General features: G+C 41.4%; 1 protein-coding gene and 1 long non-coding RNA gene across 4 annotated transcripts; one reads left to right on the forward strand and one right to left on the reverse strand.

Annotated features, from left to right (window-relative positions):
• Positions 1–6,472: 6,472 nt before the first annotated feature.
• LOC115567045 (uncharacterized) lies at positions 6,473–16,566 on the forward strand. Its single transcript, XR_003981127.1, has 2 exons — positions 6,473–6,599; positions 16,136–16,566. It is a non-coding gene; the product is annotated as an uncharacterized LOC115567045 (long non-coding RNA).
• Positions 11,643–18,701, reverse strand: rpz6 (rapunzel 6). Of its 3 annotated transcripts, none has more exons than XM_030393209.1 (3): positions 18,569–18,701; positions 15,937–16,462; positions 11,643–15,654 (listed from the first exon to the last, which is right to left on the reverse strand). In XM_030393209.1, the coding sequence occupies exons 2-3, from the start codon at positions 16,428–16,430 to the stop codon at positions 14,964–14,966; spliced, it is 1,185 nt and encodes a 394-aa protein (XP_030249069.1). In that variant the 5' UTR covers positions 16,431–16,462; positions 18,569–18,701; the 3' UTR covers positions 11,643–14,963. The 3 variants fall into 3 exon arrangements, with proteins under 3 accessions (XP_030249069.1, XP_030249070.1, XP_030249068.1); XM_030393210.1 differs by having other exon boundaries at positions 15,937–16,439; positions 18,569–18,681; XM_030393208.1 differs by lacking the exon at positions 18,569–18,701 and adding an exon at positions 16,549–17,401 and having other exon boundaries at positions 15,937–16,439.
• Between the last annotated feature and the right edge of the window lie 216 nt (positions 18,702–18,917).

Raw genomic sequence — 18,917 nt, forward strand, 5'->3', positions numbered from 1 at the left:
GGAAAGTATGTGCGTGCCATGCAAATGTTATACTGACACTATGGCGTGACTCTAGGGACAAACACTGAGGAGTGAATTAAAGAACTGAACTTCATAGATATCTCTGCAACACAGTGCATACACGTCTTTGACACAAAGTCAACACGTGCTGTTTATTCACACATATCATTTCATATTTTGAATATTTAAACAAAAATTCTGGTCACATCTGACAAATTTCTGCTTTAATAAAAAGTTCTGGATCTGATTATAATTTATATTTGCTTGAACAACACAACAAGGTGAGATTCATCAAGTAGTTATCTGTTTTCTGCAGGTGCATCATGAATCTGTATTCTGTAAAACAGATGCAGAGACTCTTGGCACTCTGTGTAACAGATGCCGTGCCGTCCTTTTTGTTTGTGTCCCGAAGCCGAAATGATGAATGATTTCCAAGTCCGAGGAAGCTATTGACCACGTTTTATCTTTTTGACCTTGGCCAACCGGCTAATGTTTCCTCCTCACCACAAGATGTCTCCTCAGCTCACAGGAAAAGGCCCCGGCTGGCTCATCGCATGTCAGAACACACAGAGCATTTTCTGGAAAGGGCTGCTGTTCTACACGACATCAATAGCTCTAATTGGGAGATGAGGAGATTCGTATAGGTGTATATCATTTACTAAGAAAATGAGAGAATGCTGAAGAGATGCAGACACATGCTCAGATGACAGGACTTCTCAGGGGAAGATTACGATGCTAAGGTGCTTCGTAAGCCTTGAATAGAGCCATGCTTAGAGCAGGATTTAGTGCCATTTGATACGTACACAATGGAATAAGAGAAAAAATGTCTTTATAAGCACTCTATTATCTAAATCACAGAACAATCTAAATGCTTACATAATAAAGAGAAGTTGATATGTTCACTATGTGCTATCAGATTTTTCCCTGGTGTTCAGTTTTACATCAGTGTAATGAAGGATTGCTTCACAAATAGAAAGTCGTTAGCGGGAACGACGGGATTTAGCAACTGTCATGCTGGATTTGGCTGACTCCCATGGGAAAATAAATGTGGGCAGGACTGACAGGTCTTTGAATGAGCTGAGCTGTAAAAATGAAAATGGTTTCCCCGGTGTAATGGATTCCTCGTTGTGGGATTTTGCCAGAGGCTCCAAACAGCAGACAGAAGGTTTGAACCTGCCCAGATTATCACCCAAACATTTCCCCTCGAAACTACAGAAGTGGCAGGACGGGATGTGTTCAGAGCTTTAAACAGAGATTTTTGTCTTGATGAAGACTCTCTGTGGTGTAAACACTGATCAGTAAGCTAATAAGCTACTGAGATAACATCATAGCCATCTTGACATGAAAATAAACATCTCTCCAAAATGAATCTTTAAACGTGTGTCTTAACAGCGTGAGACGTTGGCCTCCAACTGCTTTTTAAAGTTGTGAATATTTAATGATTACGTTTCTGCTCTCGCTGCAGCAGCGTGAGTTCTAATGAAAGTGAACATTGCAGACACATGAAAAACTCCCAGCACAGATGGGGGATGTTACAAAATGTTCATATTTTGTAAATTCCCGTGATCGTCTGCACCAAATTTTTCGGGTCAATCCATTTGGTAGTGTCTGAGAAATTAGTGGCGCAAGATTGGTGATTCATATCCTGCAGACATTGAACCTTTCTGTGCCAGTGGTTGTTGAGATATTTACATCTAGATCAAGGTGGCGGACTGACTAACGGGTACTGTCAGTCCCTAGAGCCACGCCATAGCGTCGGTAAAACATTTGCATGGCAAACACATACTTTTCATACTGATACTGAAAGTCCTTTGTGTCTTAATTTGGCCGTCAGGAGTTTTTGTGATGAGGTAACATGGCTCAGAAAGTCACCAGGTGCTGTATTTTAACAGTCGCTGGTTCTGGTTTCATGGCGGTGTTGTTCATTCTGAGTAACGCCGGCCTTCCCACTTCCCTCTCCAGATGTTTCCAGGTCACGGAGAACATGGCGTCCGGTGACAGACGAAAGCATCACTCGGTCTGAAGAAGTCAAGGGAGGGCAGGGACTGAGGGAAAGTGCTTCCTTACTCTATTTCAGGGGCAGTTTCATGGAAAATAAAAGTGAGATATCTGTTTATCTGCCTATCTCGAGCACATGTGAAGATTTTTTAACAAAAGCTGATTGAATTTTACCTCAGCTTGACTTCATGGGAATGATTAAAGAGGCACTTTTACGACAAAAGAAGAGTTTTCCTCCAAACATTATTTCAGACATGAACAGCTGATTTCCAATATCATACACCTGTTCCTGCTAAATGTACAGTATCATTGACAAACGCTTTGTCGCTTATCTCTTCCCTTTATTGAGTTGCTGTGTGCAGCCGGCTCAGGATCCGCAACACAACTGAACTTTGACCAGTCTCGAGTCAAACACCAACGATCTGTATGCACAGCCGACGACTCCAGCAGCGAAAAGGCTGACAGGCCGCCTCGACACGAGCCCATCTGTCACTGACGCGGATCAATACCAGCTCGGGGTTAGATCTGAGGAAACAGATAAAGGCTCAGAGTCCGGGAGAAGACGGCTTATTGATTGGAGGCAAATTCACCCCCTGAGTACATCTTTGCCCTTACACGAGTCAGTCAAACCACCTTTAAGCTGCACGTAAACGGGAAATCGAATTACTCCTGCTGGCAGACGTTTTGTTTAATCATATTGTTGGAGTCCTGATTTATTGAAAGCCTCCAGTCTGATGTCATGACTGCTACACAGAAACTAATCCAACATTCTCCAATTATATTGATACATTTCTTGATGTATCATTATTGGTTGTTTTATTTCTACAGTAAATAACATTTTGAGGAATCAGCAGAATCTATATTATCTGCAGATATTAAGACAGATAAAAGTTATATCACAGCACCGACTGCAGAAATGTTATGCAGTAATGATTGGAAGTCACAAGAAAACACTGAGTCACATGTGTTGTTGTATGCTGCTGGGACAGAAAAAAATGGATAGAACATGTTTTACAGAGCGGATCAATAAGGCAACTACAACTGTAATTCACTAATGCTTCTGTGGACGGACAAACAAGCCTCGGGGACTATTTATACCCGAGCTCGCTCTGGGCGGAAACTCCCAGAACCTCCCTGAACGCTGAGGTTACACATCGTCATCCACCTCCTGAAATTATACAGCATCTTCTTTTGGAAACCACAGTGTGTTAGTTACAGACTGGACTCCTGCACAAGAATTCACATTAAACAAGTCGGATGCAGAAGCTGCTGTTTCAACACTGGCTTACTAGACTGAACTAAACTGAACAAACAGTCTTTTTTATCAGGTTGTCTTAAAATATATTTTGTGTAACTGCAGCCAAATGCAACAAGGAAACAAGCTGAGAAAATGTCTTCCAACTGTTTCAAAGACTTTTTTCTTTTTGTTTCACTTTGAGTGACTCCTCCATTTGATCCAGTTCTTTAATCAGCTACCACTTCAAGAACAATATAATTTCAACTTCCTGTCCACAGCTGCACATCTGCTGTTATAACTGTGATAAAGTAAAGTTCTCTGAATAAACATCAGCTCTGTTTGAACTTCTAGTGAAGACCAAAAGCAAATAATACAAGAAATACTGATAAGAATATACGTAACGTATGAAGGAAACAAGGGTGATGATCTGCATTGAGAAATGATGAGTAAAAGAAAACAAGGGGAAAAACAACACACATTATCTGTGAGTGCTCTTTATTTGTGTATTAACTGTTATAATAAAATTAAATCAATTTGTACATTTTTTTTTATAAATAGATGTGTTGTTATATTGTGACATGAATCTTTGATGCAACAATAAAATCAGATCACAACACAGAAAACGAAGTGTGGACATGTTTTGCATTTCAGTGCTGTCCTGCAGACAACCAGCCCGACCCCTGACCTCTGACCTCTGTGGACTCTGTGGCTGTACGACAACATTACACTTCTTCCTCTGTTGCTCTGATTGGACAGCAGTCATAAATCCTGCGGCCGTTAGAGGGCTCCGTCACCTGAACATAAACACGTGTTGTACAGGACCCATTTACTGAAAAGGTGATCCAGCTGATTTTCCTGGGAAGACAGATTTTGTAATACATCTGTTTTCATACAATACAAACATGTAGAAACTGAAACATGATTAATGTGATTCATGATGATGTGCAGGCTTCCAAAGCACTTGGTCGTGGTTGGAGACAAATGATGGTCTCGATTAGATACTGAAAAAAAAACCCAAAATTGCAAAACTTTACGTACATTTAACCAAAACCACAGTGTTTCCCTAAACTAGGGAGTTATTATCTTGTTGCACAAGTTATTTATCTAGTGAGAATAATTACCAGACAGATATCTTGTTCCCATAAGATCCATATATTACATGTGCAAAATGATAACTTAAAGGGACAAGATAACAATTTCTGCACGCACCATGAAACAAATATCACCTTTCAGGACTTTAGAGGAACCGACTAACGTTAACCAAAGCGAGGATCAGGGATGTAAATCCCACTTTATTCTTAATGACCTGAGCTTTGTGCACTCAACATCCATCCTGACTACCTCCCTCCACCTTGTGCACTCCAGAAAAAAGCTTCACTTCCTCTACTAGAAGGCAATATTGTCATTGAACAATCAGAGCAGCAATCATGTTTCCCTCAAAATGTATTTTTCGTAACAACATAATTTCTTGGATACAGGGTTGCATTTTTCAGCTTCATCGTCGACCTTTTTCTTTGCTTTCAGACAGTCTTCAGACTCTGGGGTGCCTGTGCTTTGTTCCGCCTCGAGCCCTCAAATCATTACATCCGCTCCTGCATCTGATCCTCTGTGTTTGTTGACGCTCTCGTGAGGATTCGATGCAGATTGTGAGGAATTGACCCACTGAATGCGATGATTCTGAGCGACGTGGCATTTCCTGGTTTTCCTCTCTTTCATTTCCTCTTTCTCACGCTCTTGCTCAATTACTCCCACTCCCTCGGGGGCATTATCCACAAATTCACCTCCTCCATTAGTGTTGCACAACCAGGATCACTGATCTCAACGTTGCTGTTACTAATGGAACCAATGAAAATGTTTCTTTTTTTCACAGAACTATTTCCTTCTTTTGAAATATAAAAGCATTCCTGGAAATTGAAAGCAGAAACGCCATCCAAGGGTCTGGCAACTTAATTCTTGATCATTCCAATATGTGCAAAGTGTTTGTTTCTTATGCAGAACATGGAGGAGTTACTTTTACTTAATACTTACTTTACTAAACAAAGACAAATCAGGATGAGAGAAATCTGGCAGACAAGTAAAAGAGCTGCAGACTACAAATGAGCAAAGACAGGTGGTTCAGCAGCAGAGACAGACAGTGAGGTAAGTGAAGGTCAGGGACAACAAGAACACAGATTCATATTCTTTAGTGCGGTCGGCGGGCCGGTGACCTGCTGCAAGTGAGGGAGAGAGGAATCTGAGTGAGTGTGTTGAGGAGGGGGGTTAGACTCCAACAGCGCTGGGGGTTTGAGTAGAGGGAAAGTAAAGGGGCCTTGAAGAGGGAAAGGCAGACAGCGAGGGCATCACCGGAGAACAGGAAGTGTTGGAAAACATGAGGGAAATTTTGAGGCTCTGCAGATGTTCACACCCGCTGGATCTCCACTTAAAGGCTTTACTGAATGATGGATTCCCCAGATGTTCCAGATGCATTCAGACAATTACAGACCCTGTACTGACATATACAGCAGGTAAAACTGCTATGAAAGCCGCTGAAAGTCCATATCCATTATTTCTTACCTCCTAGCTGTAAATGTATAATTGATAATTATATTTCCAGTCATTACATTACATATTTGATGCATACCAACAATAAAGTGACACAACTCAACAAACACACTACTAATGCTGCCACAACACATCTGAGGATCGTGATGATAAAATAAAAGTAATGTGCAGTGATGGAATGTAAACTCAGTAGAATTACTCAAGTACTGTATATAACTATAATTTTTATGGTACTTTTCTTGAGAATTTCTGTTACTCTATACTTCTACTCCACTACATGAATTTGATGATTTTAGTTACTAGTTACTTAAAGTAAAAAACCCTAACCCTAACCCTCAAAGCCCTATTTTATTATTACTATGAACTCTCTGCAATATAACATACTTTGCAAAACGTCTACAAAATAAAGTCAAACAAGCTTGTTTTGTGAAATAACGCTGTCATTTTTGCAGGTTTTTAAAAAAAAAAAATATCAATTACTTCTTTAAAAAATGTACATAGTTGTTTCTCTGATGTCTTGTGTCTGTGTGGTACTTTTTAATGTTTGTGCTGTTTAATATTTCTCATGTGCTTTTAGTTTGAAATGTCCTTTTTGGTGGGTGTTGCATCCTGTGGCGGCTGGACTTTTATGTGTTTGGTTCTCATTGGATAATTGACAAAGACTCGGCCATCTTGTTGTGTATATAAAGTAAATGTTTGTTCTGCTGTCTGTAAAATACCGTGAAGAAAGCTGTGTATGTGCTGAGTGTAACCATGTGGCAGCCATATTGTAAGACCTCAGCCTTGTGCCACCTGCAGTGAACATCTGATTACATTTCTAAAGGTAAAAACTACTCTGCTCAACTCTGTCCTGTTTTGATGCGTTTGAGTCCTGAGTGACCACTTGTGATCACATTTCACTTTCCTGCTCTACATGCAGATAAACACACACATCACTGTCTGGACACAATGTTTTTCACACAAACAAAGAAAGAAGTAAATGCATAACAATTGCTGAATTTACAAGAAGGCCCAAATAATTTAATATTCGTCAGACATGGTGTTTCACAACATTTAGAAAGTTTCTTCTGACTCAACAATTCTCAAAATTGAGCAATTTTTAAAGGGAGTCTGGGGACTTGTTCCACTGATGACAAAGAAGTAAACTATATTGGTTACCGACCGTTCACTATTGTGAAATTTGACCGGTTTACCATCAAGAAAGTGTTGTCTTTCATATATTTATTGTACAGTGACTGGTGAGTCAGTTGAAACAGTGTGTTCAAACAGATGCTAGAAGTTGGCAGGTAAGATGCATTTTAGACATGGAGCAGATTGTAAGTGATGCTGCGACAAACTGACACTTTTAAAAGGAAAAGAACCAGCTTAATGTATTTCATTAAAAGCCGAATGTACAAGAATGCACTCTTAATCAAGAATTTTCCTCAGATTTCAAGTTTTTTTAAGTTTTTCCTCACTCAACAACTCTGCAAAATTGTGTGATTTGTTAAGTGAGTCTGGGGATATCGCAGCCGCTAGTTTATTGGTTGGATCAGTTGGAACAGACAGACGTTGGCACTTTAAGACAGCTCATTAATTTGGAAATCTAAAGGCGTGTGATTCATTCAGCTCATTGTTGCGGCTTCACAGAGGAGGTCAGTCGAGTGGGCGGTCCTTCAGTGTGACCCAGTGTGACATGCACATACACGCTGCTAAAGAATGTAATCACATGTGGCCCAGACCACCCCCGAATGTGGTCTGACTGATTGGATCTTAATTGCGTCCTCAAGGCGTTTTGGGGGTGCGTTCTCTTCTGTACCTAAAGCTGTCCACTTGTAATTAGACCACTCAGGATGAATGGTATTACCCAGTTAAATAGGGCCTTCAAATAGTACTTGAATAATGAATAATCTTCATCTGATAAGAGCATTGGTTAACTGGCCTACACCCACATAAAGTCAACCGTTATCAGGTACAGTATCTTTTGTCGTCTTGCCTCTGTTCCATGATGGTGCCACATTTGGTTGCCGGGTAGTAAAACTACACCAGCTTTACAAAAATAACATGTCCTCCATGTCTGAAACCGTCACTTTTCAGCCCGGTGGGATCAGTCCTGATATCTGGGCTCGGACCTGCAGTCAGTGTGTCACTGAACAAATGTTTTAATGCTTTTTATTGGATTAGCTCACTCACAGAGCAGCGGGCCGGTCGATGGTCCACTCCGACTGATGGGTAAAAGCATTATTGTGCGTGGGCCGGGATTGGCAGACACCGGCGGACAGAGCTATCCTACCATTGATCGACTCTCTCCTCCAGGGCCACTCTGATGCTCGACTCCATCCAGTCTTTCATTTGTTTATGAAATATTGATATTGGCGGCTCTCTCCTCTCAGATGAGGAGCTTCCGCTTGACGGAATGGAGAGCGTTTGGTAATGCTGGAGAAAGGATTTGTAAACTGACTGTTGTTTCTCTTGGCAGGACTGTAATCAGTCTATCATTTCCAGAATTACATCATGAGGGAATTTGCCTTTTTTGACATTTATTACTTTAAAACGAGCTTGGGATGAAGTTAACGTCCCAGCAGGAACAACAAAAGGGAAACGTAACTACCTGGTTCCCGTAAGGTTTCTGATAATGTTAAAAATCAGGCTGATGAGAAGTCTGTTGTGATACTCGCATACTGCAAGCTCATTGTGTATGCAAGCTCAAGCACTATGCAACACTACAGACTTTCATAATTAATTCGGGCTGCAGCTAAGTATTATTTTCACTGTTAAATCCTGCAGTTTTCTCAGTTAAAAGATCACTTGTTTGGTCTAATAAATTGTAAAAATTGTCCATCGGCGTTTCTCAAAGCACAAGATGACGTCCTCAAATGTCTCGTTTTCTCCAGACCCCAAAAATATTAAGTTTACTGTCAAAAAACAAAAAAAATATTTAAATTCAAGAAGCTGGAATTTAGTATTTCTTTTCTGATTAAAGCTAACAACTCATCGATCAATCATTGCAGCTTCATTCTAAAGCCATGCTGGGATGCTTTAATGTGTATCATGGAACTGGACTTCTCATTTCTTGTGATGCTTTTGTCGAATCAGCCTTTTAGATCTGCATGTTGATAGCGCCCTCTGTCTGCAGACCAGCTCTGGTACCACTCCCTCATCAGATTTCACTCTTTTCCTCCAGAAAACCAAACTTTAACCTTCCCTCAACCGCAAAAAAGACAAGCCAACTCCTGCTCCGGCGGCACGAGATGGCTGCATTGGATCTTATCAGTAAACAGATGCTTCAGTCTTCCCATAATGACAGTCAGGATTGACGGGCTACCACAGCTGAAGCCTTTTATGCAGGGGAAGAGCCTCCTGGATCAATAGTTGTTACCTAGGCAAAGCCCACACAACCACTAATGAATCCACTGGCTTTCAGAGCAGGCTGCTGCTGCTCTGGATGTTTACACTGGAGGAAAACCGTGGAAATACTTAACACTCCGGGTAATAATGTCAAAATTTACCTCCACCACGTTAGATTAAACGATAGAAATGAGGAGATCGTCATGACAGAGTTTCATTTAAAATATCCAGTGAACAGAAATGTGTTCTAATAGCTGAAGAGGCCTTTTGTCCACCAGCAGGTTTGTGGTTGTGTTTGTTGTATTGTGCTGGAGTCAGTGGTCTGTTCTCCTGGACCGGTTCTGTGGTGCGTTTGAAGACTGCACACTATTGTCTGGCACGCCCATCCGTCCGTCCGTCTGTGTGTCTGCTGCACATTCTCTGTTTTTTCAGAGTGGGATTAGAAGTACACATTTATCACAGGTGGTAAAGTGTGTTAGTCACCTGTCTGGGATTCCTAATTCATAAAAAGGCTTTGTGCCAGCGAGGTAGCAGGTGCAGTGTTGTAGGTCACAGTGCAGACGGTGACACATTTTCTTCGCTTTGGTTTTGTTTTTTTAGGTCATCTTATTTAGTTGCTTCCGCCGAGGAGGTTTTGTTTTCACCTGTGACCTTTTGTTGGTTTGTCAGCAGGATTACGTAAAAACTACTGAACAGATTTCCACAAAACTCAGATGGAGGATGGGTCTCGGCCCAGAAAACGGAACAGATCCCAGGTTTCTTTTTTTCCACATTTTACTTAACATTGCAAGATACGGCAGATTCAACATTTTAATTTATTTGAATCTTCATGAAAAAGATCTGGTGTATTTAGGCGGCTGGTTTCTATGAGTGAAGCTGATGCAGATCCAAATAAAGATCTGGATTGTGGTTTCAAATATGTTTTATTTGATATCAGATTGGGGCTGTTGGGCCGTGGTGGAGGTATACGCTCTACTGAGTGCCAGGCTAGTTTAGAATGAAACATTGATTTAGGATGTTCACGTCAGAGATATATTAGTTTTGTATTTTTGATAACCTTTTATTTTAATATAATTTTTACTGTTTGATTTCGATTCAGTTTAGTCTCAGTTTATTTCATGTCTGTGCTCGTTTCTGTTTAGTTTTTATTGTTTAAAATTGTTTTAGTTTATTTCTTAATAGTCTCAGCTTTATGTTTTTAGATGTTATATATTCATGGTCAAGCTTGTGCACCCATTCCAGATGGGGTGCGCGCTAACACTATTAGCTTAGCAGCTACAGTGGAGATTTCAGTGTCAAAAAGGGTGAAAATAAGGTCTTTTAAAAAAAAAAGTTAAATTTTGGGGTTTCCAGAGACTTGGATTACACCGGCTGAGTTGTATGGAGCCGATTTAGCTTTTTTTTCTGTTGATCGTTACCATTTTAAAACAAGTCTTCATCTACCTCAGTTGGGAAGGACTACAAAACTTCACTTCCATCAGCCGGGGGTGAGAAGAGAATGACAGATTTTTCATTTGTGGTTGAACTTATCCTTTAAAGAAACATTTCTGTTCAGATTTAGAAGGTCGTTACCACTTTCATTTGTGGGTGCAGATCTGGAGTGAGGAAAAAATTAGCAAAGCATAAACGCTGCAAGAAGTGGGAAACAGCAAGTAACAAACAAAAAAAACAAAAACACCTACCAACACCAGTAAAGCTCACTAATTAAAGGAACAATGTGACATTTTGGATGATGCTCACCTGTTTGTAGCCACTACCAGCAGCTGGTTAGCTTAGCTTAGCATAAAGAGTGGAAACAGGGGGAGACAGCTAGCCTGACTTTGTCCAAAGGTCACAGAATCACAGTCTGCCAGCACCTTAAATGCACACTAACTATAATTTGTTTAATTTGTACAGACACTGAAGTGTGAAATAAATAATTTTGGTGCTAAATTTGTTATATGCACAAATGTTCTTTTTCTTAAAAAAATGCTTTTGAACCGCTGAACGAGCTCATCTTCCAACTGGCATCTATTTTCTACCGTGCACAGACAAACCTCTGATGATTCAACACAGTGCACTTCCTCCTGCGCTGCTCTGTGTATCCCAGATAACGCTTGATGGATTCTGACAGGCTGATTTCGGACAGCGAGGCCGAGCAGCTAAAGACCCTCCAGATCCACCGAGATAGGAGATGATGGCCGCCTCCGCTCGCCCTGCACCTACACCGTGCATTATAACTGATACCATCCTGCTAAGCCAAGCACTTTGCTGCTCGTCTGCAGGATATTAGCTCAGCCGGGGGTTATTCATAGACTATCAAGACTGGAGCTGCGGTCGGGAAATGCTGACTTATGTGTAAATATCAATTAAATTAGTGGAGTCCTTGTTGCTGAGGGTGCACTGCCTGGTTTTAATGGGCTCGGACACGAACAGCGCTGCGTGAATCACATTTGTTCAAGAAATGAGCGGCAGATATTAGATTATACTTGTTCACACTCACATTAACTGTTTGTGTTTGGTCATTGATTGTCATGAAGCATGATGATTACACTAAACGTTGATGATGCAATGCTTTTATTGGGATTAGTTAGTTTGCATATAGATGCTGTCTTTTAAGCAATAATACATGACAACATTTTGGTATAAATTTTACAACTTTATATCATCGTGGATTTAAATATCATCAGTTTATAAAAGTGGTAAATCTGTTAAACTTGTGACCGAGCTCTGGGGAAATGTGAAATGTACGGAAGACCTCAGAGGCAAGTGACTTGATAAACTTATGGGAAAAAAAAATTTAACTTTTGCCAGGATAATATTTCTCTAAATCTGTTTACCATGCGTGAAAACATTTTTTAAAAAATATGCCAAAGAGTGAATTTTTTAATGTTATATAATATGCGTACTCACTATAAATGTATTTTGTTTAAATAAAAGAATAAATAATGAATAAAATACATTCTCTCTGTTGAAAAGAAAAAAGAAAAAACATTTTTGACTGAAACAATTAAATAAAATGTTGAATCACTTTTACTAAAACTGAAACATAAGAAAAAAGAATCACTGTTTCACACCGATTTTTTCCCCCCCTCAACTTAAGATTATCGTGGCAAAACCTTTTTTTCCCCCACCAGCTTTCAAGTCATAAACAAACAAAAAACAATTTGATTCAGACTTAACCAGAAAGATGTCTTCACTTGACCCTCAGGGCTTCTGTAGAAATGAGGAATTATTTAAATATCAGGCACAAATCACAGTGGTTTGTGAGGTCATACACCAAAGAAATGACACCATGTAAACAGAAAATCATCCATAAATCATAAAAAGAATATAAAATTAATACATCACATTTGGTTTGGAAGTGCAAAACAATACAGCAACTGTCATTTATCACCAAATCTTACAGGGATAAAACAGACGAATGAGGAAATCACTTTAAAACATTACGTAATCACAGGCACGGAGCTGGAGAGCAGCAGGGTTCGCTTGTTACGGTTCGAGGGGTCCGAATGTGTTTAGAACACAAGGCACATTGTCGCATCTCCGGTGCCAAACTCCAAGCCTCTTGTTCTTCACGCCTGAAAAAAGGAAACCTCCGTCCCTCCTGTCAGAGTTATGTAGGCCAGCCTGCTGAGCAGAGACAAAACGGGAGCAGAGCTCTGCAGATGCAGCCTCAGCAGAACCATCTTTAAAAGCTGAAAGTGCAGAAGCCGTTTCTCAGGGGAGGCTGGATTATGACTGTATGCAGCTGAGGTAAAAGCACAGATGAAGATCATATACAGGCCAGTGTTAGTGCAAAATGTCCCACAGTCATACAAAAACTGGTTAGTAACTTATAAATAACAAATAAATACATGATGACACATTTCATAATGTGAATATTTAAACAGCTGTAACTCAATACATGAACATGAAATGTCTAAAAATGCAAATATCCACTGTAGAAAGAGTTAAAACAGTCCAGAGAGCTAATAAAAGCACAAATGTGAATTAACAAACAAAACAAACAACAAAATAACTTAAATGTAACGTTTCTGATGGGATGCACTGATCAGACTCAATATATCAACTCTACACCGATACGGACTATTGATCCAGGACTGGTGCTGGTTCATGAGGACATGAATATGCAGAGTGGTGGAAAGTTATTAACTACTTTTGTAATTTAGAGCTTCTTGTACTCGACTCAGACTATTCAAATGTTCTGTTGCTTTATTCTTCTGCTCCACGCTTCAGATGAAAATATTGCACTTTTTTTACGCAGCACAGTATCGCCAGAATAAAATATTGTCATTGTGCATTTCTGCAAACCATAAATATGATGAATTTGCTTCATACAATTAATATCAATGACTCATAGCATGTAAAGATTACATAGAGGAGGAGGGGGTGGTGGTGTTGTGACAACCGGTTAGACGGCTGCCAGGAGACCTCTGTCCACTTCCTGATTCGTCTGAGGAAAAACTGGGTAATTTTAGCGAACCTCCGGACATTTTCCAGCCATGTTAGCGGTGACAAATCAGGTATTTTAAGGCACAACATGGTCTTTTTCTAACTCGGCCCAAACTGATTTTGTACCGATCCTAACATAAAGAAACATTAACATTAGTCTTACATAAAGTCTGTGTTTAAGTTAAGATTTAGCGAACCATATTTAACTTTGGTTACATTTCAGCAACCTTCTGACATCACAGGGGGTCATTATCAGTTTGCTTTCTGCTCTCTTCACCTAAGACGCGTGTAAACGCCTTCAAATTAGAGGAATAGTTCAACATTTTAGGGAAAGTTGGATAAAAATGTTAAAGCTGCTGTAGTTGTGAGGAAATCTCCTCCCTTCTCTCTGTGTCAATGCACTTGCAGGACGTCTTTCTTTCTTTCTTTCAGCTCTCTTTGTCTCTTTCTTTTCTTTACTTGGCCTGTTTGGTAGAATAAATCACCAGAGAGCTGGAATTGTTAGTTTTACTGTTCCACCATTGCTGGGAAACGGGAGGATCCTGCTCTCTGTGCACAGGTCCGCCTCCTTATAGAGTCGAAATGTAAAGAAAGATAAAGTTTCAACATGCAAGTGGTTTGCAGAAATGCACAATGCAAATATTTATTTTTGCAATTGTGTTGTTTCCCTCCTCTACCTCGATCTGATCTGTATTTTCTTCACTCTTACTCTAACGATCTCATGACCCCTCAGATCTATCCTCCTTCTGAAGGGGCCCACATATGAGCACTCACAGGGTCCTTTTTTTTTTTTTTTTTACAGACATAACACTTTAACTTTAATACTTTAGGTACATTTTGCTGAAATTACTCCTTCTAAGTCAGCAAGTAGGATTTTGACGGCAGGAACTTTCACTTCTAATGTCGTGCTCTTACAATGGCTGTATTGGCTCTGAAGTAAAATATCAGAATACATCCTCTACTGTTGACTATATATACCTTCTTAACTGGAAGTGGAAACAATGAGTTACTATTTATGTGGTTACATGAGCTCACTGCAAAAGAATGAAGAAGAAGAAGAACAGAAAAAAAAAACAATTTGGGGCTCCCGGCGGTAAAACTGCCACCTTTATTTGGTCACACCTTCGTGCCAGCTACATTTTGAGCACTGAAGTAAAAATATTGTCACGCAATGATGATATTTTTAGTCCGGTGCTCAAAATTAAGCTGGCACGCAATGTGACTAAATAAAGGAGGAATGACAGAATTTTTCACCAACACATCATCATGTGTGTCTGATCGCTGCATCCCCAGTTTCTCAGACTTATTATCTTTTCTTTACGATCAACTTACAGTCTGATATCCTCAGCACAGACCAGCAGACGGACAAGCAACACGAGCTACAGTATCTTAGTTGAAATCCTACAATCCTAAACGTGTGTCATCTTTACTCTGAGTGAACACACACGGCCACATTCTTGTGTCTCTCCCAGTAGTGGCACTCCTCCGGGAAGCTCCACGCCGCTGCAGACTCCTTGTGGCGACTGACGGCGTGAACGACGAACCCGCACAGCTGCTTCTCCAGCACCTCCACCACCGCAGGGGCGTTCCCCTTCTTCCCCTGGCCCTCCATCACCTGCCGGATGAAGTCGCGGGGAACCGGCTGGGGTTTGGTGCTGTACGACACCACCAGGTTGATGTTGTTCACCTGCAGCACCTCGAACCAGTTCTGTCCCGCCACGTGATGGAAGTGCTCCCCTGCTCGCCAGTTCCGGTAGGTGCTCCCCGAGTGGTTGATGAGCCGCACGGACCAGTGGACCCAGTCGTACTTTTTCACCAAGAACTCGAGAAGCTGCCGAGTCGCTTCTTGCAGGTTCTCTTCTTCCTTCGCTTGCAGGAGGCGCTGGGCGTCCAGTTTCGCTTGCTCTGGGAAGGCGGCGATGCAGGACTCGATGGTTGCCTTCATCTTGGACTCCACTTCTTCAATTTTGCTGCTCCACTCTTGGATTTTGTCCTCTTCTTCCTCTTGGCGCTGGGTTAGGGCACAGTGGCCCAGCAGAGCAATCAGGCCCAGACAGAAGAGCTCCTTCATCCGGACACAGAAGTCTTCCAGGAGGCGGCGGTTCCTTGCGACATACCTACAAAACAGAGGAACCATTTCGATTTATCAGATGACAAGACAAAAATCTGGTATTTTTAATGCATGTTGGGACAAAATCCAGCCGTGCTTATGGCAACAGAACCAAATGATCCAAAACATTATCTCATCCAAACCCTAACCGAGCGATTTTTGTGCCTAAACTTAGTCAGATCATTAGCGCAGCCTTGCCACAATATCACATTTTGCAGAAATGTACACTGCAGACATTTATTCAGACACTTTTTTTTTGGAGAGCTAGAGCAAATACATAAATTTTTACCTCTCAACCAGCTCCAGAACCGATTCTCCAAAGCTGTTCGTCCCCATCAGAGCGTCGTACAGCACAAACAGGTTCTTCTCTCCTCCAGTTTTGGCAAAGTGCTCCAGAAAGAGTCTGGTCTTCACCTCCTTGTACTGCTGTTTTGCCTCCAAGATGTCCATGTATTTCCTAAACTGGTTCCTGATGTTCTCCTCCACAGAGAAGTAGTGGGTGTCCAGCCTGCCCTTCTTGATCTCGCAGTCGATGTCCTCCAGTTGGCCGGAGAGCACGTCCAGCTGGTTCCTCACCGCCAGGAACTGCTCCTTCACATATATGACCTCTTTGCTCTGGACGTTGTCTAAGGCCAGGCGGAGAACCGGAGCGGCGGCCTCGCAGAGGGGGAAGAGCTCGCCCACGGCGCTGGCCAACACCTCGGCCCCCCTCTCGAACATGTCCATCACCGCCTCGATGGCCTCCTTCTTCTGGGCCACGGCCTTCTCCAGTGAGCTGGACATGTTCAAAACCTGCCGTCAAATAAAAATACACCCTGGAGTGTGTGAAGAAAATAGGTCAAAGTCCATATTCTGTTAAAGTATTCATGAATCTCAGCCCCTTTTTTTTTGCTTGTGAAACCTTAAAGTGAAGCGCTGACGTGTTAGTGAGCAGATTTGTCCAGAAGAGGTGCATCTTTCTGGTATTTCTTCAGGAAAAGACGACAAAGATTAGACCAAAATAGAAGTAAATTTGTGTAGGTGAGCAGTGATTTTCCGGTCTCCTACGGCCCCTCAAATCTACCTCACCTTTTTCAGGTTGGAAGCCACTAAATTAGAACATAATGATGCGCTCTCTTAAAATAATGATGTCCGTGGCACCAGAATGTTTGGAAACCGTAGTATATAAGCAAATGGAAAGAAAGCTGAATGCTTTTCAAAGAATCTTGGTGAATTTTCCCTCATGAACATGAAACACAGCTTCTTCCTGGCAGGTTATAAAATACGTTGGTGAATAGTGATGTGAAGAGTTCGGAGCTGAAACGACGAGTTGTTCAATCGATCTACATCAATCAGCATCTTCTTTTGATGACTGAACAATCGTTTAAAGGAAAAATTTGAATCCAGTCATTACTGGCACATTTTCATGCTGATAGAAAGTCGGGTGAGGTCTCGAAGACCACAAAACATTTCTGGAGCTTCACAGCAGAACAGCGTGGCAGCGTTCTCCTGAACAACTGAAGTTAATGGGGACTTGATTATTAAACAACCAAGAACAGCTTAAAATGGCTCCATGCAGCTCGACCGGCGTGATGAAATCCTCCAGAAGCCACCAAATTGATGACGTGACATGCCGTGGAGCTGACGTAGCCACAGTGATGATTTCTGCTTTCAAAAAGATCTAAATAACATCTTTTCAGATTAATCTGGGATCTCGGGGCTTCTGAAGACTTGGATTATGCCAAGAAGTATCATTTTTAAAACAAGTCTCTATCCAGTTCAGTTGTTTAGGAGAATGCTGTAACGCTGTTTTGCTGTGAAGCACCAGAAATGTTTTGTGGACCACAACACTTATCCCATCTTCACATCAGCGTTGGGTGAGGCAGACTAATTACTGCGTTTTTATTTCCGGGTTCCTTTGAGTCATTTTCTAAGCAAAAATTACAACACTGACCATGCTGCTTCTATAATGTGAATATTTCTGCTGCTTTTTATGTCTTGCGTGATAATAAACTGGATATATTTGAGTTTAGGAGCATTGGTCGGATGAATCAAGAGATGTGAAGCAGACAAACTACAGCTCAAAACACTTCAAATGGGCATTTTCACCTTTTTCAGGACATTTTACAGACAACCAAACAAAAGCAGATGAATCGATAATGAAAATAATCTGATCTAGAAATATTCTTTACAAAAAGAGACACAAAGTTCTGGCTGGTCGAACGCAAAATGTAAACCTAACCTTCAAATCTTTGCTTTGACCCTGTCAGCTGTGAACTGGTGATCATATCCAGTCTTTAGTCTGTACCCAGACACAGGGACGCGTGTAATGATGTCATATAAACAAAATGGGAGGCCTGAGACTACTTGGATGAGAGAATGACACAGATGCCCTTGGGGGGGGTCTGCATGTGACTCATATCGGAGCAGAGCAAGGCCGAACCGCGTTTAAAAATCCCCTTTCATCCTCGCTCGCGACCTGACTTCCATAAATTACCGCGTCCTGTCTGTTCAGATGTCTGTGGATGAACCCCAGATGCTGCGTCACCCAACTCCTCCACACATCACACCGACGTTCATTTAGTTTGGTCACTCGGATCTGAAAATGCGTCGCTGTTTTTCTATATTTACTATGAAGAACGACAAAAAAACACCCCAAACATCTGATGATTACATAAGAAAATGAAGATATAGGAGTAAAAAAAAAAAATGCTCCTGTAGGTGAATACATGAAGAAATGTTTGTCATGTGTCCAAACTGCACCATCTTTAACTGTCATGCGCACCCAAAAAATGCGCAACGGCAGCTTTTCTTTTTTTTTTTCTTTTACGCACGAATCCCCTGAGAACACCGGACACACCTTACAGTATGTAAACCCCCTTCTGGTTGGAAGATAAAGACATTCATCACATTCTTGTAATAACAGCAGTTCTTTTCTGTACCTTCACGCCTGATGAGCTCCAACAGCTGCAGAAGAGTTTTTTTTTTTTTTTTTTGTGTCCTTCAAGTTGGAGAAAATTCTCACGGTTCTCTGTCCAGCTGAGGAGCCGAGGAGGGGTCCAAACACAAGATCCGGGGAGGAAAGAAGAGATGCGCACTCTATATCTGCAAAGGAGAGAGAGAAGGAGAGAGTGAGAGTGAAAGAGAGAGAGAGAAAGAGGCAGAGGACAGACAAACGGACAGACGCGCAGAGCGCAAACTGTGAGAGGTGGAATGTGTGGCCGCTTCCATTTTCTTCTCTTCGTGTCACCATGAAAGGACGCTTCTGTCTCTGCTCAACAAAACGGAACT

This window comes from Sparus aurata, chromosome 17 (assembly GCF_900880675.1).
Source record: "Sparus aurata chromosome 17, fSpaAur1.1, whole genome shotgun sequence".
Taxonomy (NCBI): Eukaryota; Metazoa; Chordata; class Actinopteri; order Spariformes; family Sparidae; genus Sparus; species Sparus aurata.

Excerpts from the sequence above, each read along its gene's own strand:
- rpz6 (XM_030393208.1), bottom strand. The coding sequence starts at position 16,602 with ATGCACCTCTTCTGGACAAATCTGCTCACTAACACGTCAGCGCTTCAC. Across the intron at positions 16,440-16,548 it reads CGTCAGCGCTTCACTTTAAG|GTTTTGAACATGTCCAGCTC; the intron begins GTTTCACAAGCA and ends ATTTGACGGCAG. Across the intron at positions 15,655-15,936 it reads GTTCTGGAGCTGGTTGAGAG|GTATGTCGCAAGGAACCGCC; the intron begins GTAAAAATTTAT and ends TCTGTTTTGTAG.